Source organism: Mytilus edulis, chromosome 5 (genome assembly GCF_963676685.1).
Source record: "Mytilus edulis chromosome 5, xbMytEdul2.2, whole genome shotgun sequence".
Taxonomy (NCBI): Eukaryota; Metazoa; Mollusca; class Bivalvia; order Mytilida; family Mytilidae; genus Mytilus; species Mytilus edulis.
Window position 1 is genome coordinate 59,214,658 of NC_092348.1, and position 25,723 is coordinate 59,240,380.

Genomic DNA, 25,723 nt, shown 5'->3' on the forward strand with positions numbered 1-25,723 from the left:
TATTAATTTCAATACACAGGGTATGACATACCTTCATGACAGTCCAGCTAAATTTCACGGTCGATTGAGCAGTACAAATTGTGTCATAGACAGTCGATTTATGCTCAAGCTGACAGACTATGGACCATTCTCAATTTTTAATTCAACAAAAGAAAACCAAATGGAGAACAATCAATTGAATAAAAATAGTAAGTAAACGATACAACTCAAAAGATATAATAAAAAGTAAAATCACAAAAATACTGAACTCAGAGAAGAATCCAATCGGAAAATCCATAATCACATGGCAAAATCAAAACTCATAAACAACGAATGGACAAGAACTCTCATATTCCTAAATTGGTACAGACATTTTCAAATGTAGAAAATGGTGGATTAAACCTGATTTTAAAGCGCCAAACCTCTAACTTTGATGACAGTCTCATAAAACATTTAAAAGCATAAATCGTCAAACATTAAGGTGCATGTATCATATTTGTTCTTCATAAATAAACTCGTCATAGATACCAGGATTAAATTTAGTATATACGCCAAACGCGCGTTTCGTCTTCAAAAGACTCATCAGTGACGCTCGAATCCAAAAAAGTTAAAAAGGCCAAATAAAGTACGAAGTTGACGAGCATTGAGAACAAAAATTCCTAAAAGTTTTGCCAAGTACAGCTAAGGTAATCTATGCCTGAGGTAGAAAAGCCTTAGTATTTCAAAAAATTAAAAAAAATTGTAAACAGTAAATTTATAAATATAACAATAGCAATGAAAATTCATGTCAGCACAAAAAGTAGGTGTTTAACAAGTTTTTTTTTACATCACAGAAGATATATATTTGATATTTAACATTTAACATATCATCGACTGCTGCCAAAACTCCCCAAAAGAATCCATAGCCGATGCTGTTTGCCTGCACTTGATCACCAACAAAAGTATTGATATTCCTCTTTCCTTGGTACCTTTATCAGTGAACCGTAGTTTCTTTAACATAACGAAATATTTTTTGTAAAATTATCGAATTTCACATGTACCACAGTATAGTTGAATTATGACAAATCTTAATGCTAACATACATTTTTGTCATTTTATTCAGTTGACTGTTATAGTCGTTGTTCATTAAACATTTTCATTTGGACCTTTATATATAGAGAGAGACTTGACTTTTCAATTACGGTCCATTTTAGAATTGTTATGGACAGCACCTGAAATTCTTCGCAATGGAAAGAGCAAATCACGATTGGAAAACGAGGTTTACGTTAAAGGTGATATCTACAGCTTTGGAATTATTTGTCATGAGATCGTTATGCGATGTGCTCCATTTGAAGGGTGTGACATTGAAGCAGAAGGTAAGAAATATAATTTGAGAAGGAATTCTGAAAAATAAAAGGAGGAAATTGAACTACTAACATTTGATGTATTGGAATTAGGATGTTCATTAAGCGTTCTTTAATATATTTTCATTTGTATGAAGCGCGGAAGCATTCAATTCTTATAATTACATTTGATTGATATAACCGTGAAATTACAAGTTAAATCATAATTTTTGATTCCATTGTACTAACATTTTTACGTAACGGGTGGTATCAGGAATGTTTAATTTAAATAGGAAATAATATCTTAATTTGAAATGTCTATCAATTTTTGTCACTAAATCAAAAGAATTCAATGTATTAACTTTCATTTAACATATAAGAAAACGACACATTTTACAGTGGATACAAAATGTTTGCATTACCTGTTTACCATTTAAAATCATTTAGCTTCCTGGAACTATGTTTTTATGCCTTTTTTCAGATATGTAAATTAAGAGTTTTTATGATAGTAAACTTCCATATGTAAGTCATTACGACTTCCAAAAGTTATATGATATCAAAGGGTTGGTGTTTGATCACAACTCTTTGATAATTTGATCATGTTTATGTATTGTTAAATATTAAATACAATCGGTTTTTTTTTACTTGTAAAAAATCAACAGGAGACATATTTGTTTTCTTAATAAAAGATGTACTTTTTTTTTAAATTACTGTCTGTTTTTAAATCTGTTTTAAAAGTTTCCCTGAAAATGTTTATAGCAAAAAGTAAAATCATAAAAATACTCTCAACTCCGAGTAAAAAGTCCCTTATCAAATGGCAAAATCAAAAGCTCAAAACACATAAAACGAATGAATAACAACTGTCATATTCCTGACTAGGTACATTTGTACATACATTTTCTTATGTAGAAAAATATGGATTAAACCTGGTTTTATAGCTAGCTAAACCTCTCACTTGTTTGACAGTCGCGTCAAATTCCATTATTTTATAAGGTCTTATTTTTTAACTATGGATCATATCCTCAATTCAAAAACTATGAAACCATTTTTCAAGTATTGAATCTTTTTTAAATTCTTTTGGACAATTGTAGGAAAACTTGTTTTCAGATCTATAATTTATGGTTACAAAAGGGGAGAGTTGTCAATAACTCAAAAGCAGGGTATTATTACTTATTTATCAAAAGGTGATAAACCTAGACAGTTCATGAAAAATTGGCGACCAATATGTCTTTTGAATACAACATATAAACTAGCATCTAGTTGTATAACAGAGCGTATCAAATCTGTTCTACCCATTATTATTAGCAATGTTCAGATAGTACTGTGACAAATCAGGTAAATTTGAAAATTTAATGGACCGAAATACCTCACGGCTAGATTTGGTCATATTTTGTAGATAAATATAATATCCTTTGAGTAAGGCATGTCGTAGAGTGTCAAAGTGGTGCAGATTGTTGAAAACTGCGGTCAAAGGTCAAAAGGGAGAATTTGAAAAATTCGAAAATTTTAGACATTTTAGACAATTTCTCGGTAATTTCTCATGTTAAATGAGAATTTTTTTTTCGATGGAAGCAAACGCTAGGAATGCTCCACAATTACAGCTAGTCATATTTATATCTGATTACTAGACTTTACTGATACATACCCTCGCTTGGAACATGTAAGAAAATGAAACAAATAACTTTATCTACGGAAATATCGACAAAAAATATTCATAATCCAGATTTAGCTATGTGATAATATCTGTCCACCTATAAAGATATTTTTGGTAAAGTTTTGTAAAAATGCCATAAAGAACAGAGGAGAAATGAGAACTGTAAAGTTAACCCCCGGTCCATTAGGTTATGAAAAAAAACGATGAAAACTCTAGGCTGATTTAAATTTAGAATGATGTTGGAACTATAAAAAACAGTCTGTATGTTCATGACACCATAGTATATAACGTTTGTTTTATATTGATGAATAAATCAGTACTAGACCGATATCACATTGGGAAGGTGTGTCACCTTTGTTTTTGATAAAACAATGACATACATGGTTAATTTGTGTCGTTTATTGATGTGGTTCATAAATGTTTCTCATTTCTAGCTTCTTATAATGATTAGACCGTTGCAATGGTTTTACACTAATATTTTTTGGGGGTCCGTCCCTTACTGTTCCGTGTGAGACAAAACTCCGTATTGAAGCTCATACCACATCTTCTTATATCTATGAACAATGGAATAAATAGCAGACTTGAAATCCCAATATATATATATGTAAACTATAAACAAAGATTCACAGGGATATTACACATCAAAGGTTGCTGTCTATGTATAATTAGAATACACTAATACTAGACTTCAATATGCACATCAATTTGAAAAGGTGATGAATACTAGAAAGAAAACAGTTTGATGTCATTGTAGGGCGCCGACAATCTCATTAGTTTATTCAGACCACAATGTACTGATTCCCCATGTCTTCCGGGGTCATTCTGATCCGAAGTGAACTGATTTCCACTGCAACATATGTGGGTATATAAGAACCAGTTAGAATGACAAATTTTGTATACACTCATGTTTTCCCGACCCCTTGTAGTTATTGTCCTTTGCCAATTTCGATAAGAGAAGGCATGTCGTATTATGTAAGAGCGCGATCTGCTGTTGGTGTAACAGACATTAGGGGTCCAATAACTAAAAAGTTGTATATGTCGTGAATTGGTAAAAACTTTCTTGTGACCTTGGTTAAAGAAACGCTCCCAGTTTAAAATCACAATTCAACATCTTAGGAAAATATCTTATTAGAAATAAAACATAACTGTCATGATTTTAATATGATGCAGTCCCTGGAATAACTTTTCAATATATGTTCATTGACAAAAAGAGGCGGCAGAATAATTTTTATATCTGTCTCTTAAGTCACTTACAGATACTGCAAACAATTACTTCAGTCACAGTCAGTAAAACAGAGATCCCACTACAAATATTTCGTCATGTTCTTGTAAATCAAAATAATTGTAGTGCCGTAGTGCATAGTTACAATGTACCTACAAATCTTATCAACCTATGTTTATTTTTAGGTGCACACAGACATTTCTTATAATTTCTAATTGATCTACATTCAATGACTTGAAGAATAATTTGGGTTTACCAGCATTTGGCATAAACCGTATTGTCCCTTTGACGCCTTTAATAGCTGACTAAGTGATAGGGATTTGCTAATTGTTGAAGGTTGTGCGGTAACCTTTAGTTGTGAAAATTTGTGTTATTTGGTCTCTTGTGAAGAGTTGTTTCATTCTCAATCATACCACACCTTCTTTTTATATACACCAATGTGCGATGTAAGGAGAGGGTTAGGCGCCCGCTGACATCTTTAACCTCGCCACATTTTGTATGTGGCTGTCCCAAGTCAGGAGCCTGTCAATCAGTTGTTGTCATTTGTTGCTGCAGCATTTTTGTTGATCGTTTATTGTTTTGTTAATTAATTATGCCGTTGTGTTTCTCGTTTGAATTGTTTTACTTTTTCCAATTCTGACCCTTAATTGCTGACTATGCAGTAAGAGCTTTTTATTGTTGAAGGCCGTACGGTTATCTATAGTTGTAAATGTATGTGTAATATTTTGTCTTTTGTGGAGATTTGTCTAATTGGCAAACATACCACATACTTTTTTTTATTATGCTTTTCCAAATCTCAATAACTGTTGTACCATTTTACATAAATACTTTGATAATACCAATACATTCTATCTGATCAGGATGCACTGGTTTTTCATTAGGAATATCACATCAGCTAAAGTATACATTTTCAAAAAAACAATTTTAATTTCATCAAACAAATAACAATGCATGCTGAATGTTGAAGCGGCTTGTCCTCGAAAAAGAGGAACGAAAGATACCAGAGGGAGAGTCAAACTCAAAGTTATCCGTTATCACCTTGCATTTTTCTAGGAATTTCAATCAGAAAGAACAAAGAAATTAAAGGAATTAAAATCGATGACACAGAATATCTTATCTCCCAATATGTAGATGACACATCAATAATACTTGACGGTACACCAATATCTCTAGATGTATCTCTTCGCTTACTTCTAAAATATGCTGAAATGTCTGGTCTCCATATGAACTTAGACAAAACAAATGTGGTGTGGATAGGCCAAAACAAATATAGTCAAGACACCATGTGTGTAAAATGGGGATTGGAATGGGGTTCCAGCAGTTTTACATTACTAGGAACTTTTCTGTTAATTTGCATGAAATGGAAATGTTGAACTATGGTCCAAGAATAAAAGACACTAACTAACACACTAATTATTTCAAATTTGAACTATCTGTTTTTAACATTACCATACACAATGCAAAAATACTTTAAAACAACTAACTGACTAAACTTATTCATTTGTTTGGGAAAACAAACCTGACAAGATAAAAAGGAAATATTGTGTTCTGAACACAAATTAGGGGTGCTGAAAATGGGCTGAAAATGATAGATATTGACAAATGTATTAAAGAATTAAAATTAACTTGGATTAGACGGTTGTTGAAAAACAACCCAAAACTAAATAAGTTATTAGAAAGTACTGAAAAGATTAGTATTGAAAACATAGTTTATTTAGGCCCAAAAAAACCTTTTGGGGAGAAGTTTTTAAAGCTTGGACAGATCTACAAAATAAATTCATACCAAAAAACGAAGACGAGTTTGTATCAGATTCGCTCTGGAATAATGAAAACATAAAAATAGGGACAACATATATTTTCTATAAAGACTGGATAGGTAAAGGGATCTTTTTAATAATTATGATTTATTAAACGATGAGGGAAAACTAATGACTTTTCAACAATTTCAAAACATTTATAAAAATAAGTCAAACTTTCTTATTTATAAGGGTGTTATTTCATCAACAAAATCATATAAAAAAGCTTTAAAGGACTATATATCCATAAAAAAATCGTTATAAAACACAAGGAACAATTATGCCGAATAATTTAAGAATTTATTTTATCAAGAAAAGGGTCGAAAGATATGTATAAAGTTTTACTTGAAAAAAAGCAGTACTAAACTTAGATGTAAAGAACACTCGACAAAAATTTTGATTGGAAATTTGTGCATGTGTCTTTTTACTCCACAAAAAGCTCAAAACTCCTCTGGTCCCAATATGGAATAATACACAGAATATTGGGCAAAAATAAACTTTTATTTAAAATAAAAATGCAACAAAGCGATAAATGTACTTTCTGCAATGAAGTTACCGAAGATATTGAACACATATTGTGGACATGCCATAAAATAGCAAATCTGTGGATAAGATTCATGGACTGGATTTATAACGAAACACAAAAAATTATACCATTTAACATGGATATTGTTTTATTCGGAAATTTGGGAAAAACAGAAAATAATAAGATACATTATTTAATAATACATGTAATACTTTTATCAAAATTCTTTATCTATAGAACAAAACTGTGTGAAAATCAAGTAAATTTTGCAGGGCTGAAAAACTATCTAAAAGAAAATCTTTTACTAGAAAAGAATATATTTTTTAAAACAAAGCCTCTTCACATTTTCAACCTCTACTGGGACCCCTGGCTTCCATTACTAGAATAATGTACACTTATGCAACTTAGCATTACCCTATATAATGTTATTGTGCGTATTGTTTTAATCTTCTCCACACCACCATATATGTGTTAAATAATATACTGTTATATGTTGTTTATTGTTTTTTGATCTTGTTTTTTGCCTTTCTTTAATATCTGGTTTTTTTTTGTTTGTATGAATTATTTACAATGGAAAACCAACTTTGCCAAATTTATTTAATGTTGTATCTTAAGAAAAAAATACTGCTGCCAAATTGCCAAGGATTTTTTTTTTTTTTTTTTTTTTTTATATAGTTTTTCTTTTTCTTTTGCATTTGTTTTTTATTTATTTATTATTTCCTGTAAAAACTTTGTTGTGACGTCATTATATTGTTTTACCAGTGATTGGACTATCATTTACCTGTAAGAAACCATTAAGTTACCTGTAGCTGTCCAATATTTTTAAGAATAGCCCTCCTCTTTCTTAAAAATATTGGACAGCTGAAGGTAGCAAAACAGATTCTTAAAGGTAAATGATAGTTCAATCACTGAAATAAAAAAACTTATTAATTCCCCGAATTGTTTTCATCATGACAAATGACAATTAAAAAATCCATTTTTATTAAAGTCACCTTCTAATACAATAATTTGTCACCCATCAAAATGGTTTCTTGAGGAAAAAAATCACTTTCAAATTGAGTTTTAACACTTCCAATACTTATATTACAGCCATTTTTAATTTGTCATGTTTTTGGTTTATCTCTTTTAGGACTAATTCAATGAGTTAATTATGCTCGTTGTAAGTCTTGTTTTTGTTGCTTTGATGAATTTCTATTTTCAAGAGAGTTATCCTCGTCCGTCTTTAGGCTATAATTGACCTCTGGTGTTGTTCTTAATCTTCCTAATATCATTTTCATCTACAATTAAAATGAAAAAAATAAGTAACGATTCTAAAATTTGATAAATCATGCCGCAATAGGCCGTGAACAAACTAAACCTCATCCTGTGTACAAAGTGCAGCCTCAGACCTGTCCAATATTTTACAGAATGGACTGTTATCGGCTTATATCTCTTATTTTTCTTCTCACTTTCTCTCTCAGATAAAATTTTCTCTTTATTGATCAATATTGAAATAATGGATACACAATAACATATTGTATATATTTTATTATTTTGAATACTGATAATTTCAAACAAATTTTCTAAATATACAATCTAATGTTTAACGAGCCTGGGATAAGGTACCGGTACTTTCTGTATCAAACTAACAAATGTGAAAGTTTTCAATGAAGTATGTATAATTAAAAAACCCCCAAAAAAAAACCACATAAAGTGTCCGTTGGGGAACTATGATAAAAGATTTGTCCAAAATAAACAAAGTACAGCTGTCTTCAAAGAACAGTTTTCTTTTGGTTAATTAAATTAATTTTTATCTTTTTATTAGTATTAAATGAACTGGTATAAAGAATAAAGAATATATTTATACAATATTTATACATATTGTCCATCTTCCTATCAGTTTCTAGATATCAATTATCTCAATCATATCACGTCGTTATAGTAGACCATCAATGTTTACTCATTACAAATGCACGGGAGCCCTGAATAATATACATTTATTGCCCGTGCCATAGGGAGATATGAACATTTGTTCATCCAAGAATATTAATATTTCACGAGGGCTCTGCCCGAGGGAAATATGATTTTTCGAGGGTGATCAAATCTTAATATCTCCCGAGGCTAATGGAAATAAATGTTTTATTCCACTGCTTCAGCTTTGTATACTATCTAATCATCAAAATATTAGTTTGCATACCGGAATGTTTTATTATCCGCTTGTTTTTATTACTAAACATGAAAATGATATTTGCTAAAGCTATTTAGTAAATAAGAAGTTCAAGACGTTATGTACATAAACCGCACGTAACGTCACACGATTTAATCCCGACATGTCAGAGGGGAATTTGATACTCAGAGGTGAATATGAAATTTTGTTCGACGTCACGTGTGAAAGTTTCAACCAATCAAATGTTGATTTTGCTATCAAAATCAACAGGCAGTGGAATAATACATATTGTCCATCTTCCTATTAAACTGTCAGTAAACAACAGTCATGGCCTTTGACTTGTTATTGAATATTGAATTAAAATGATATCTTGCTTTGAAAAAAATGTATTGAATCTGCATGATTACTTAAATATCGTTAATACTAGTAGCATAAAACGACAAAAAAGTAGTATTGCTGCTTAGATATCATCATTATTGTTTAACGTTATAGAACATCTGTGATACAGATCCCATTTGTGTTCGCTACACCCGTCGTTTTCCCTCAATGTCGACATCACCATAAACGAATTATCACTGAAGTTAACATACAATTAGCATCATGAATATTGCTATTTGATAGTGGAGCAAAAACTGATTGGTCTTTCCCTTGAACATTTGTGACCATCAGGTGTTGAGTGGTGTTCATGTTGATCGAACTTTGGTATTCTGTGTTTTTTCTTCGAAGTTGTTACTGTTTTTACAGAAATCATGAAACACCTTCTTGGTTCCAATTTCAGTACTACTAGCAATGCTTTATTAGTGGTTGCTTGCAGCGATAGAAATTCGCAAATAAAATACAGTCATCGATTCATAATTGTCAGGCTACATATGATGACATAAGTAAAGAAACTATGATAATAAAGCTAATGATAATATGCTAAATTATTGTCAATACAAAAGTATGCGTGGTAAAACTGTTTATTTCTAAATTGGTAAACTTTTCTTATTTGTAGAAATTCTGACAAAGGTAATGGCTCCACCAGGTATAGAAGGACCTTTCAGACCTCAAATCTTACCTGATTCATGCCCAAAGAAACTCGCTCAATTAATTGAAAGATGCTGGGATGAAAATCCTGTAAATAGGACATCATTTAAATCAATTGGAGGTGTCATCAGAAAAATAAGTGTGTAAGTATGCTAGCTGCGATAAGGGAGGTAACTTTATTTGGTCTTTAATATTCCGCATTTTACCTACTTATTTGGATATTCAATACATATGCTCCAACTGAAGAAAGGTTACACATAAGCAACACGACGGGTGCCACATGTGGAGCAGGATCTGCTTACCCTTCCGGAGCACCTGAGATCACCCCTAGTTTTTGGTGGGGTTTGTGTTGTTTGTTTTTTAGTTTTCTATGTTGTGTCATGTGTTCTATTGTTTTTCTGTTTGTCTTTTTCATTTTTAGCCATGGCGTTGTCAGTTTGTTTTAGATTTATGAATTTGACTGTCCCTTTGGTATCTTTCGTCCCTCTTTTACATTGTATATTATCATGCTAGTATCGATATATGTCGTTGAAATTTCTGTTTTAAGGCGGGTACTTCTTAACAGTTTATTAACGTTTGTGACTACATGAGAACACAATTTTGACAGACAAGACCTCACTAGCAATCTTACCAAGAAAATCATCAATAAATACTCCTTGTCGGAATCATTTTATTAAATATCCTTGTTTATTTTTCTACAGCTGTACAAAAAAGACATTCCGAATTTATTGTGTGAGGTTCAAACATAATTTTTTAAACATTTTGCTTTTCCTGCATCTTTTCAATTTCACTTTGCAATCAATAAGTTCAATGAAGAACTTGATGGAATAAAGTTCTGAACCTTGACTTTCTTTTTCAAACCTAAATATTGAAAAAAATATACTTTATACTATGCCTGACCTTTGAATATCGGTCAATGTGTGAACTATTGGTACTCCGGAAAAAAGTATTAAATCGGTGTATTGGAAATTTGATGGACATTTTTGGATAATATTTTTTCTATATTTTAATCATTATCATTGACATTGATTGTGTTTTCAATACAGAGGAAAAGATAACAATATTCTGGATAACTTAATGAAGAGAATGGAGCTGTACGCAAACAATCTAGAATCATTGGTTAACGAAAGGACACGTGCATATATGGAAGAAAAGAAAAGGGCGGAAGATCTTCTTCACAGACTCCTGCCACCGTAAGAATAAATTTATAAAAAGAGAGTAAAAACTTTTGTATAAAAGTATCATATATAGTTATTTTTATTGACATCTCACATTGCAGCTGAGCTTTATCCATCGGCCAGGATTAGGTTTAAAGATAACCGAACAAAAATACACTAGGAAACAAATTCGTATCTGAACAGCTGTTTAAAGACTGTCAATAAATTATTATGTCATTTTTCGGTTTATCCACTTCGATAAGTTCAGTTATTTCAATCTTCTGCCTGCAGTCAATTTTGTTTATGATCAGACTGTCCAGTAGCTGAAAAATCAACATCATATGGAAATGATTATGAACATCACTGAATTTAATGAAAGTGAACTGTCTGAACAGTACTGAATTTACGGTATAGGAAAGGAATGGGAAGCTGATCATTATTCAAACTTATTAAATCCTGCTTAGATCATACAGACTGCTTTAAATTAAGATGCATTTACTAATGACACTAGCTTCAACTCTCACTGCAAATATGACTATAGTCGGTGCTCCCTGAGCTTTAATCCTCGGATCTTATTTCATGCGTGAACATTGCTTCAATATCACCATTTTTAATGTGGCTTTTTTCAAAACTGTTTATACAATCAAAACAACTTTTGTATGTTCCTTGAAAATTCATCGACGTTTTATTATGATCAATTGGTCACTCGAATCTAGCTAGACTGACTAGTATATTTCCATGTTTTTTTTTATATTATCGATATTAAGAATAGTAACTTTTTCATCAGTCGTTATTGAGTGATGTTATGCAATATGTGTTACAAAAGGATGATACAGAAACCAAACCAAATTAAAAGTTAAAAAAATCTGATGTTTCTTAATTTTGGAACTTTATTTCACACCTCTATCGTTATGCTATATACAGAGGAATATGTTTATATTTTCCAGATATGTTGCTGATAAATTATCGGCTGGTAACAGTGTAGAACCAGAATCGTTTTCTACAGTATCTATCTACTTCAGTGATATTGTAGGATTTACAGTCATTGCATCAATGAGCACTCCACTGCAGGTATTAACCCTAACCATAAACCTAACCCTGGCCGATTATGAGTAGAATGTAGATTCATAGCTTTCAATGAATTTGATGGCGCAGTTTTTCCACGAATATCTGAAAAACAAATTTGCCAAAACTGAAAGTTAAGTATCCACGAAGATGTAAATGAATCATCCACAAAAGAAGAATCCCATGAAACCATTGCAGGCATAGTATTTACCCTTTACCTTCTGGTATTTTTCTTATATATATGTCAAATATTGCATTCAGCTACAGACACCATGATCTATATAAAAAGTTATACTTTTATATTAAGTTTCACACTAGTACTGATGAAATAAATAAAAAGTAGCAGAAAATGTCTCTCAGTAGCACACTCTTTGAAATTAATGCTTCCTACTTTATTTTGCCTTTTTAAACTCTTTTGATTGGAGTGTCGATGATGAGTCATTTGTAAAAACGTGCGTCTGGCAAAAATCAAAAATTCAATCCTGGTATCTATATGATGAGTTTATTAAGTACCTTATCGTTTTTAAAGTGAACACAAGACATACAAAAAGGATGTAAATAGATGAATGATTTTTGAGGGTTTTTTAATATTCTTGTCTGAACATTTTTTTCAGGTGGTTGACTTGCTGAATGATTTGTATATTTGCTTTGACACTATTCTTGCAAAATATGACGTTTACAAGGTAATATATTTATAGAATGACAGTTAATAGTTGATTTTGTAAACATTTTTGGTTGTTATCAACGGTCAGAATTTTGGCATTTATTCTAATCTTCAAGTTAACTGTTTTGTCCCCGAGGGTATCACCAGCCCAGTAGTCAACATTTCGATGTTGACATGAATTTCAATAATGTGGTAATTTTTATGAATTTCCTGTTGATAAAACTTTGAATTTTACGAAAAACTTAGGACTTTCTTATCCCAGGCAGAGATTAATTTAGCCGTATTTGGCACAACTTTTTGGAATTTTGCATCCTCAATGCTTCTCAACTTTGTACTTGGTTGGCTTTATAACCATTTTGATCTGAACGTCACTGATGGGTCTTATGTAGACGAAACACGCGTCTGGCGTATTAAATTATAATCCTGCTACCTTTGATAACTATCTACTCTAATCTTTTATAAATATGGCTTTATAAATATTTTGCGTATAATATAATATGAGCGTCACTGATGAGTCATACGAAACGCGCGTCTGGCGTACTAAATTAAAATTCTGGTACCTTTGAACGCTTCCATGGTTTCGGTTATTAAAAAAAATTACAGAACGGTATCACAGAATTCAACAAAACATTTTGAAAAATCAATAGAAATAAGAATGTATTAATTGCATGCATCCAAGGCGCTTTTCTATATTTAACGCTCAAAATAATACATTTGCAAATAAGTATTATAAGACTTCAGCACGGGAAGAGCCATACAACTAAAAGGGACCTATAAAGGAAAAATCATCTATGGCCCATTTCGACTGATAGACTTGGAACCTTACGTTCTTATTACTTTGTTCAATTATAGAATGTAAGAAATGTTTCATAGGTTACGCTCAGATCAATACGGTTACTCATTCAATATATCATACTGAATATAAACAGACGAATCCAGCATAAATCATGAATACATATAATAGACTTATGATTTACAGCCTATAAAATGATGTCATCGTTCACCACAATTATCACTTTTTTAATAATCTCGTAAATAAATTCTTGTATCTGCTAAGTAAAATGACTTCAAATTACATATTTGCATCTGTACTTCTTTATATATAGTGTAATACTTTCATACGAAGTTATATGACCGTTCACAACATATAGGTACTGGATGTTTTGTCAGTTTAAACTTTTAACATATAATGTCCGCAAGGCGGATCATATGATTTATTCTTCGCCAATTTTCTTGGTATTACAACTGATTTGGAGTAGAAAAATGTAAAAAAAGAAAGACATCAACAATAAAAATATATCGGCGAAATGAAACACAATATGAATTCTAATATTATGATTATTTTACTAGGTTGAAACTATTGGTGATGCATATATGGTGGTGTCTGGTTTACCTGTCAGGAACGGTAACAATCACATCCGGGAGATATCCAACATGGCGCTTGATATAAGACATAAAGTTGTGGATTTTAAATTTCGTCATTTGACAGATAGAAAACTGGAAATCCGTATAGGACTTCATTCAGGTATAACCTATGTATATATGACAGAAATACTTTTTTGAATCAAGATATTTTTTTTTATAGTTATTAAACATTTTACAAATGTAACTAAATGTACTGGCTATCTAAATTGTAGGTATCACTAGCTAACAAAATGATACACATACAAAATCCGCAACGACAATACATGTACAAAACACAAACGTTAACTACTTAGCAGAACCTTCATGTACTATCATAGTCAATTGATGACATAACGGAGAATGAAAAATATCCATGGTTAAGTAAACTCATAATTCGATACTAGTAAGAACATAAACGGAACCATTATTTTCTGCAACAGATGTCATTTCGACAATAAGTACCTCTTCAGCGATGCACGAGGCCAAAAAAAAATCAAAATCCTTAACAAATTAAACAAATGAACATCTTATATTTATAAATCGAAAAAAACAACAAAAAATAGCCAAATCCAGGCAAGGTATAAAAGGAGCTGTGCGTAAGGGATACATATACCAACCTTTAAACTACACTAAATAGGTATACGATTGATTGTTGGTTAACTAACGTCCATAGGCAATTATTCATTCATATCAAGGACGTTCTTGAGCTGTACGGGTAGCTATCAAATGTGATAAAAAAAAACGCAGATAATTTCTTACAGTGTATTTAAATGCAAATGCTTTATAGTAACCAAATTGTCCTTCCTAAATTTTTCTTGTTCTATACTTTCATAAAGATTAAGATTTCAATGTTTCATCTTTTGATTTTTAAATATATAACATTTATTATGGTGTTTTAATTTAAACATTTTCAAATTAATCACGTTTACAGGACCAGTGGTAGCAGGGGTTGTTGGACTTACTATGCCTAGGTACTGTTTATTTGGAGATTCTGTCAATACGGCATCAAGAATGGAATCTACATCGGAAGGTATTATAATTTAGGAGGCTTTATGCCAAAGTTTTTTACTAGTTCAATATGACAAAAAGACACCAAAGCAATAAACAAAAGAAAACACAGTCGTCAAAATAGATACATGTATATTCCATACGCAATATGCTGGAAAATCGACAAAAAAAACTGTGCAATACACATCGGTTTAAAAAATGCATCAAAAACAAAATAACGATCATTAGACGCATATACATGTATATATATGTTTCTTTATACATAAAAATAACAAGTACCAACAAATTATTAAATAATATCATACCGTTTCTGAGAATCATTTCTTAGAGCAACTCATCGTATTTTACCTGCCATATGAAGCCATATCATCCTATACCTTTATTAGGTCTTTCTTCTGATTATTTTTTTTTCTTCTGCCGTCTGAGATGCTTTTTTGTCTTACAACATATCGAATGGATTTTTTTGGCCAATGACGTTGAACAGTAATGAGGGTTTCAAAACTCACCCTGTGTGACCGAACACTTATCCCTATAGGATTACCCCGCGTCCCTTTTTCTTGTTATCGCTATATCTCTAAAACCGTAAAAGATTTTAGCAAACTGTTTTCACCAAATTGTTTGTCTACTCTTGAGAATGATTTGGTTTATTTTGACTTGAGCGATCGGAAGACATCTTATGGGAGTTATTTCCGTTTGATAATTTAAGATAGGCGATTTGTTGGATAAATTCCAACGTAATAAGTCGTAGAGGCCTACAGTCTTTTGATATGAAGTCCTTCGTCCATTTGAAAGAAATTGAGGTCAAGTTCATGTTCTAAATTTTGAATTTTGCTTGTTATCGTTATTCCACAGAAATTGTGACAGTAAATGATATGATGTGTTTGCCAAATAACTGTTTACAATAAAGCGCAACTTCAACCTATTTCAGTGGAAGTGTTTTGGTTAACCCTTATAGGAGTTTTCTTCCCTAATGTATTTGAAATCAGTATTTCTCCACAACCATACAAATGATTGACCTGGGTCTTTTGATATGAGATCACTGACCTATGACCTTGAAATTAAGGTCAAGGTCAAAGGTCAATTTGACGTTCTAGATTTTGACCTTTGCTAAAAATTATTTTCTGTTCATAATAAAACAATTAAGTCTTCTGCATATATATATATTAATCTTATTTTTTTTTTATCAATTTAAAGAACCAAATTACATTAACAAGGAGTGACATTTTCTAACACTGTTTTTTTTAAATTTCATTCTTATTATCGTGGTGGAAAGACCTTCAATTGTTCTCTGAAGAATTGGTTTTTAATTTGTATTTTTTCTAACAATTAAAACAAGAACAAACTGTACATGATTTCAATGACTTGTAAAATGGAGAAATAATGTTAGTTTTAAACAATACCATTCGCATTAACCACATTTGATTTTGTTATTCAAAATAATTTGAACATATCCAATTAAAAATCAGATCAGAGTTAAATACACGTTTATACTGGTTTTGAAAAGTTTGATTTACGGTATTTGTATAATATTTTCCGTGCGGAAAGGTAACATCCACACCTATTAAAATGAAGTAAAGCATAGTGATCGTAGCAAGAATCGCAATAATCATTTTACGATCAGCAGGCTTCCTTTTTACTGGATTAAACCAGTAAATGTACTTTCTGTCATACCAATCGTTAAAAAGAATAACCCTTGTTTCCAAAGATGAAAGACAACAATTTTACTTAGACCAATACATTTTTGCACGCAACAAATGTAAACTGTTTTGGAAATTTTACTTCTTTGTGTTTAAGCCATGAAGATACAAATGTCGCAGACAGCGAAAGATATATTGGATGTTCATAATTCATATGTAACCGAAACAAGAGGCGTTATACACGTAAAGGTAAGTGTGTAACGGTAAAATCTGTCAACATTTCTTGTAAAAAGTATAAAAAATAAATACAGAACTCAAAGGAAAATTACAAAACGGAAAGTCCCTAATCAAATGGCAAAATCAAATGATAAAACACATCAAACGAATGGACAACAACTGTCATATTCCTGACTTTGTACAGTCATTTTAGATGCAGGAAATGTGATTGAACCTGGTTTCAAAGCTAGGTAAACCTCTCACTTGTATGACAGTCGCATCAAATTCCATCATATTGACAACGATGCGTGAACAAAGTGTCATAAATAGAAGTACAACAACAACTCGAAGCTCACCAGAAATTGAGGTTGATTTCAAGTTCACCGGTATGGTATGCAGATAAAAAACGTTCGTTAGTTCGTATTTGTGAATATTCAATAACAAATGTATTTTACCCGGACCAAATTATATTTGACATTTAAATGGAGGTTTTGATAGTAAACAAATAAATTTAATAAAACACGACAGTTAAGATGCAGTTTTGTGTTGCTCTGATTGGATTTTTTTTATCAATTTCTTCCTCATGTGCCAATTTACACAATTTTTCGATTCAAATTCCAAAGTAAAATCAATGATTGAAGTCCGATATTAACAATGCATTATATTTATTTAAGACGTTCATTTTGCAAGTTCCCTAATTAGACATTTTATTCATTGTATCAAACAATTTTAACTTAATTCCAACAAGTTAAAAGCACTTTATTGGCCATGACATAATATAGGAATGAAAGTATGATAGGAATCCACATGTGAGATCATATATGTATGCATGTTATTATTTAAATGAAGCACATTAACCAGAAAGACATTAATTGAAATGTTGATATCTTATCTTTGATTCTTTCAGGGGAAAGGTGATATGGTCACTCACTGGCTAATTGACAAAAAGAAAGAGCGAAGAGATACTGTTATACAGTAATTTGAACAGAATGATAACTGAACAATGTCTAAAAACTAACCACATAATGTTGTCAAAAATATAGGGTCCTTATTCATTCATAATGTGGGGGATTTTTCTATGTTCATAAAATCAAATCATATCCTAATGTATGTAAAATGTATAACAAAATGGTGCTTTAATATATATTTTCTTATAATTTAAAATGATAATTTGTCTATCATGTGTCAACAACATTTTCATAGATAAGTTTGTTTTTATATTTTAAACTTGCAGTGCTAAATGTCCTAAGGTGCATTTATGATTATTGAACTAGTATATATTAAATAGTAAGTATTTTAAAGATGCGATGTAAGGTTAAACATGAAGTCTGTCCTCTTTTCTCTCTCAACGCAACCTCTAAATATTATCATGCCCAAGAAGATACAAGATTAAATATATGTCTATGGCAAACTATAATGGATATGATAAGAATAATGCCATATTTTGTACAATCTTATCAATCATTCTTTAACTTAAATAATAACATTAACGGTACCAGTTTTTCTGCACCAGATGCGCATTTCGACAATACATGTCTCTTCAGTGATGCTCGTGGCCAAAATATGTAAAATCCAAAGCTTATATAAAAGATGATGAGCTATAATCCAAAAGTTCCAAAAAGTGTAGCCTATGGCATGTGTTTTTACTTTGCATGTGTCTTTACTTTGAGACGTTTCGGTTATCATATTTAATTACGTTTAAGGACAATTATACAACACCAGATGCTGGTATGTGGCAAAGTCTTTTCTGAATTGTGTGTCCTAGCCGCTTTAAATTTCATTCTCAATTTAGCTATTTTTACTTTTTTGATTCTAGCATCACTCATGTGTCTTTTTGCAGATAAAACTCGAGTTAGCTTTTAAAGTTTTGTGAAGACTGGTAGCTTGGATGGGTTTGTTAATGTCTTTTACTGATGTTCGATTCCAAAATATATTAAAAAAATTCAAAACCATCTACATATATATATATATATATATATTAACATTGCATAGCTAATAAAAACCAAACAGGACCAAAGATATAACAATAACCGGCCACGAAATTAGAGATCACTGTATAAAATAAGTGAGATACATTTCTTTAATTGAAATGACTTCAAAACACCTATAATATAAGATCCTAAAAAACAAAATATGCAGTACACATGTCACTGTAAAATAATTTTATCCAAGCATATAGATAGTGTCACACATTTTTGACCGATTATAAATTATCAGATATTTTTTCAAGGATCTATTTGTCATACAATCATTTAAAAATATAAATGTACGTATTCTAGTATTATCGTATTATGTAATAGTCATACATTTCTACATTTACAACAACACTTTATTAGCTATAATTACCCATTTTTATTTTATCAAATGGCAATTTATATATAACTTTGTGCCTTTTACTAAGTTTTTCAAAGTTTTTCATTAGTTGCACTTAACTTAAGGATGCACTAAGGTGAGGTTAGGTAAAAATTATAAAAGCACGAGTTTAAAGTTGATAGGACAATGTATAAGCTGGTAAAGCATTCGTTAACGATAAAAATAAGCTAAAAATATTGATAGGTCATGGACCTTCTTTTCGAGATATTTGAGATTCAAAATATGGCGGGAAAAGGCTGACTCGGACTTTTACCTTATATTTGCTTTGGTATTATTTGGGTCTCAAAACAAAAGAAAGAAAATCAAGAATTTTCTAAAAGTTTGGTAAATGACGTTTATTGAGCTATTAAGTCTTATATGAACAAATAAATGGGTGTTATGGGGCAAAATGTTTTACCTTGTGATGTATGAAAAAACACCAAGGAGTCCGAACATTTGACACAAATTCCAAAATCTCACCTAAGTACATCCTTAAGTACAGTTATTGTTAGCTGCGTGAAAACGGCCTAAATAATAACCGATTTGTATGTCCCATTTATGGGCATTGTGTTATTTGGTCTGTGCGTCCGTTCTTCTGTCCGTTTGTCCGTCCGTTCGTTCAATCGTCCGTATGTCCCGCTGCAGGTTAAAGTTTTGGATTGATATAGTTTATGATGAAGTTAAAGTCGAATCAACCTGAGACTTAGTACACATGCTCCCTATGATATGATATTTCTAATTTCAATGGCTTACTAGAGTAATATCACAGTCCACTGAACATAGAAAATGAAAGTGCGGATGGGGCATCCGTGTGCTATGAACACATTCTTGTTTTTTGTTTGTTTCAAAGTTAATTTCAAACATGTTATTCTCATAAGGATATACATAAATTGTGCAAAAGGCAAAGCCGATATATGTTCTCTCTTCACTACAAATTACACGATAGAAATTACATGTCAAATTATGCACTATCTATAAGAAAAGTTACAGCTGATAAACTGCATAGTTTTTTTTTAAGCGTACAAAATATTGAAAAATGAGAACAGAGTTTAGCGGATATAAATGGTTATAGCCAATGCATCATTAGTTTTAAGCCTCGAATCTCTTGGCGAGTTAAAAATTTGTAATGCTCAAATCATCGGAAGTGATTTGTTTTACTTGTAATCAATTAATTTATATCCAGTCAACATCTTAATTTTGTTGTGATTGAAAAGTCCAGGTTATTCTATGTAAGAGTGACATGCTAAATTACAACATGATATATTATATTGATACATTAATGGGTAATCCAAACATCCATCATGCTATATAATAAATTTTTTTCACGAATAATTGAGTGCTGTATTCCAATGGAAAAAATCAAGTTGATAATGTAAACAAACATAATATTCGAGTTGAAAAATTACGCCTTGAGTGGACCAAAAAGAGCTGTTTGTCAAAAACAGTCGTTTCAATAAGATAGTTTACAGTATAGAAAAATGTATGAACCTTACAATCGAGGCAAAACATTTAAGCAAAATTAAGTGTATCTATTTAGTGTTTTATGCATTTTATTTTTTCTGTTTCTTTTTTTTTCAACTTTAATGTTGAAATACACAATTGCTGTTCCTTTATTGAATGTAAATTGTCTTTTCATATTATTTTAGTTTTAGTTTAAACATATTTATCTATAGTGGATTGGGAAACAAGTTTTGCAACTTATATTAATCCCTTTCCACTTTGCGGGTGCAAGTGCTGCCTTTAGCATAGCATTAGCCTACTCTTTTTCGAAATCTACAAGGGTGTCTTTAACGTGCAAGAGATATGGCTCTCTTTTAACACGGGTCAGCCATTTATCGTCCCCTTCCGACGGACTATCATCGTTTCCCCAAGACCATACTCGCAAATGGTGTCAAGGGAGAGCCGAAAATTGAGTTCCTGAAATTATCATCCCGAACGGGAATCGAATCAGGAACCTTTGTGCTAGTAGTCCGATGCACTAACCACTACACCACGGCTTCATATTATGATGAACTTAACTAGCAGTTGAAGTAAACGTTACTTTTATAGTAAGTTTATAAACCCAGGAATAAACTATTTTAGTTGTACTTGGCACAACATTTCGTAATTTTGGTATTTTAATGCTTTTCATTTTCCTTTTCTCAATGTTTTTTTGTATTTTATTAAGCCATATTAAATGTTTAGTAATACATTTAAATGAATTTATACTTAGTTGTAAGATTACAGGTGCTAAGGATCTTGATAAAGCTTTAAGAAATGTTTGTTTTATATCGTTAAAAAAAAGAATTCTAAAAGTGGAGCATTGTGATTGGCAGACCGAGTTCTTGTGAATTGTTTTAACTTTTTAATTGACAATTTCACACAAAATATTTTTTTTATTCTTTTTCTGACAGATACAGTTATTTGAATCATTTAAAGATAACATTTTACTGACTATTATTTATAATAAGGCACGTGAAAACAAAAACATCATGTTATTTTGTCTTGCGATGGATGGATTCGAAAGTCGGTTGAATTTAAAAGTTATAGTTGAACATACCATACAATAAATAGCTGATGAAGGGAACGTTAAGAATGTAGGAAGTTTTGTTTATAAGGTCTCATTTGCATTGTAACTGTATACTTTGTTAAGTATTTGGTGAATGTATTGATACAAGTTGGCAAATATCTTCTTTTAATCAATAACCTTTTGTTCCTATTAATTATGATCAATTATGAACATAAGAAATCATATAGTTTTGATTAACAAAAGCATTCTATTCAATCGCACTGTTCTTGATCATCTATTAAGTTATCATACAAGAAATCGAAAATCTAAGTGCAATTCAAAATGTTCACGTTAAAATGTATTATTACTATTGTTACAATTGCCTGTGTATTTGTTATTCTTGTGAAAATAAAGATTTTGTTATCAAAAGCTTGTTTACAAATTTTACATTTTAAATTTTTTAATAAAAACTATGAGAGAGGCGGAAGATACCATATTATATATATTGTTTTGTTCACACATCGTTGTCAATATAATGTAATTTGATGCGACTGTCATACAAGTGAGAGGTTTAGCTAGCTTTATAACCAGGTTCGATCCACCATTTTCTACATAAGAAAATGCCTGTACCAAGTCAGGAATATGACAGTTGTTATCCATTCGTTTGATGTGTTTGGACTTTTGATTTTGCCATTTAATTTTGGACTTTCCTTTTTGAATTTTCCTCAGAGTTCAGTATTTTTGTGTTTTTACTTTTTATTCAATATTCAAGCTCATAAGTGATCATACATGTAAGTCGAAAACAAACGAAACGGCAATTGCAGAAAACGAAAAACGTCCAAAAGACTTCCAAATACCCCCTACTCGTTTGTATATGGAAAACAATTATGATACGACGTACATCTTATTTAAAAATACAATCTATCTATTTGTGTAATCATTAGAAAAGAGCACACCAGAAAGGTTAACATACATTATTTCCTACTTTGTGTGTAGCTATAGGATAACATCGTACAATCTTTTTCATATTTTCTGTTCAAAGTTGAAGTATGTAATTTTGCCTTGCAATGGACGGATGGAAACGATAAAGCTAACATTGCCATATATGCGAGAGGCTTGGCTAGCCATAAAACCAGGTTCAAAAAATTGAAAACAGCACGTTTAATAATTTCTTGTGTCCAAAGCGCTTTTCTGGATTTACCTTCAGCAGGAACGCTACTTGTTTAATCCCACTTTACCATACATACAATTTCTTTTCTTGTTTGAATTGTTACATTAATAAGCAATACATGCAATCATTTTATATGACTAGATAACTTGGTACCAGTGACATAAGCATTTTGGGGATTTTTATTGCAGTTGTGCTTTAAAGGAAAATTAATTCAGTGCCTAAGGACAGATGCAAAGAGCCATGTTTAAAATGTACATGGAAGTGAATGATCAACCGACATAGAAGTTTTTTCATTTTAAGAATTGGGTTATTATAAGATAGATTAGAAAAGAGGGACGAAAGATAACAAAGGGACAGTCAAACTCATAAATCTAAAACAAACTGACAACGCCATGGCTAAAAATGAAAAAGACAAACAGAAAAACAATAGTACACATGACACAACATAGAAAACTAAAGAATAAACAACACGAACCCCACCAAAAACTAGGGGTTATCTCAGGTGCTCCGGAAGGGTAAGCAGATCCTGCTCCACATGCGGCACCCGTCGTGTTGCTTATGTGATAACAAATCCGGTAAATAGTCTAATTCGGTAGGTCACATTCAGGAAAGGGAAGGGGATTGTAGTTACGACGTAAGGAACATATCCGATATCATTTGTGATACGGTTATTCCATAACGGTCAACCAACTCGTGATGGCGTCCGTAAAATTTACGAAGGGATGATTTCAACTTCACCATTTGGAACTCTTGGTTTAATAGCTTCCTTGTGAGCAGCAACCCTCTATCAAGAAAATCATGATAGGAAATTTTAAATGCAAGCACGGGAATATCGTATCAATTGGGAGATATATACCCCGTATGCAGGTGCTGCTGGAATGTTGCTACTTAGAAATGGAAAGTTCACAATTGGAAACCTGAAATCATCTCTTTTGTCGTAAAGTTTTGTTTTCAACCGACCCTCATTGTCAATTTCTAGATGTAAGTCAAGATATGAAGCCGACTTAACTGTATCTGTAGTATCCTTTATCTCCAATTCGATGGGATAGATGCGTTCCACATAGTCACCAAATTTTGAATTGTTTAGTGAAAGAACGTCATCTATATAGCGGAAAGTAGAGTTAAAGGATATTGCTAACTTCTTATCTTTCTTCCTAAGAAGTTCCTGCATGAAGTCAGCCTCATAATAATAAAGAAACAAGTCGGCAAGTAGAGGAGCACAGTTTGTTCCCATTGGGATGCCGACAGTCTGTTGAAAAACACGTCCTCCGAACGTTACAAATATGTTGTCAATCAAGAAATCAAGCATCTTGATAATATCGGTTTCAGAGAATTTTTTGTTTGAATCAGAGTGATTATTTACAAAGTATGATTTAACCCTCCCTAAGACAAGATACTTGTATCTACGTTGGCCATTCTTTTTTATGAAGCAAAATAATACCAACTCTTTCAATTTGTCTTTTAGTTTGGAATGTGGAATACTTGTGTAAAGAGTAGAAAAGTCAAATGTTTTAATACTGTTACAAGATGAAAGAGAGTTAGATAGTATGTACTCTAAAAGATCTTTGGAATGTTTAAGTATCCACATCTGATTCACGCCACCTCTAGAATAGGCAGTTTCACAATAACTTTGAAGCCCGTCTTTGATTGCTGATAAAATAGATGTTAATAATTTAGAAAGAGGTTTCGTGGAGCACTTGGAAGACCCAGCAATATACCGTTGTTTGTAAGGACACTTATGTAGTTTAGGTATCCAATACAGTGATGGAAGATCCAGTTCTTCATCTTTGGTTGAAATACCAAAGGAACAAAGAACAGACCTATGATTATCCAGGATTTTCTCTTTGGTAAGTGTCGTGAGGGTATATGTTGAGTTTCCAAGTGCATTGTCTATACCTAATTCGTTTATCAAGCAATTAATGTAGTAACTTTTACAGACAAAAACGATGTTATTTGGGGCTTTGTCTGCGGGGACAACAACACATTTATCATGGACGTCGGATAAGTGTTTAGCAACCTTTAGTACCTTTCTTTGCTATCAAATACAAAAATAAAAAAAAAATCCAGTAAGACTTTGTTGTATTTTTCCACAGCATGAATAACATCGATCTATAGAATGGTATTGAATATTTTGCTTATGTCGTAACTACAATCCATTTCCCTTTTCACCACGCCCTTTTCACCATGAATGTGACCTACCGAATTAGACTATTTACCCGGTTTCAAATAACATGAGCAAAACGACGGGTGCCACATGTGGAGCAAGCATTGCTCACCCTTTCGGAGCACCTGCGATCACCCCAAGATTTTACCAGGATTGGTCTTAAGTTTCCTATATTGTGTATTGTGTAACATTATTTGTCTGTTTGTCTTTATATATTTTTAGCCATGGCATTGTCAGTTTATTTTCGATCCATGAGTTTGACCGTCTCTCTGGTATCTTTTGCCTCTCGTTTAGAAAACTAGTCCAAAACTAATTAAAACACAACAATAAAAAACATGTTTTCCATGACAAAAATATAAATAAGCTCATAGCCTACATATTTAGTGTGAAGCCGTTATAAAAAGGCATATCACAGCAACATATTACCATTTTCTAATAATCTTATGACCCCATTGCATCCATTTTATATGGAGCCATATTTAACAAATGATTTTAATACGGTAAAAACTATAAGACCACATTAAAACGAGACATCAGATGCTTTGCATTAATTAACAGATAAACTGTATAGCAACTTTACCATATGTACAATTTCTTTTCTTGTTTGAATAGTACCATTAATTAGTAATATCTGATTTCAAATCATTTTGATTTTATTAGATATCTTGGGAACCGTGAAGTAAGCATTTTTTAAGATGTTTTATTACAGTTGTACAAAAAAAAAGA

At 31.6% G+C, this 25,723-nt stretch overlaps 1 protein-coding gene across 1 annotated transcript in view; it reads left to right on the forward strand.

The window, feature by feature from the left end:
• LOC139522599 (atrial natriuretic peptide receptor 1-like) overlaps positions 1–19,566 on the forward strand; it is a 58,732-nt gene extending 39,166 nt beyond the window's left edge. Inside the window, exons 13-22 of the mRNA XM_071316064.1 lie at positions 20–188; positions 1,173–1,334; positions 9,640–9,814; positions 10,718–10,864; positions 11,776–11,899; positions 12,508–12,576; positions 13,908–14,082; positions 14,893–14,991; positions 16,764–16,855; positions 17,730–19,566. Of these exons, the coding sequence (XP_071172165.1) occupies positions 20–188; positions 1,173–1,334; positions 9,640–9,814; positions 10,718–10,864; positions 11,776–11,899; positions 12,508–12,576; positions 13,908–14,082; positions 14,893–14,991; positions 16,764–16,855; positions 17,730–17,801 (1,284 nt within the window). The 3' untranslated portion in view covers positions 17,802–19,566. The remainder of the gene's footprint in view (positions 1–19; positions 189–1,172; positions 1,335–9,639; positions 9,815–10,717; positions 10,865–11,775; positions 11,900–12,507; positions 12,577–13,907; positions 14,083–14,892; positions 14,992–16,763; positions 16,856–17,729) is intronic.
• Positions 19,567–25,723: the final 6,157 nt, after the last annotated feature.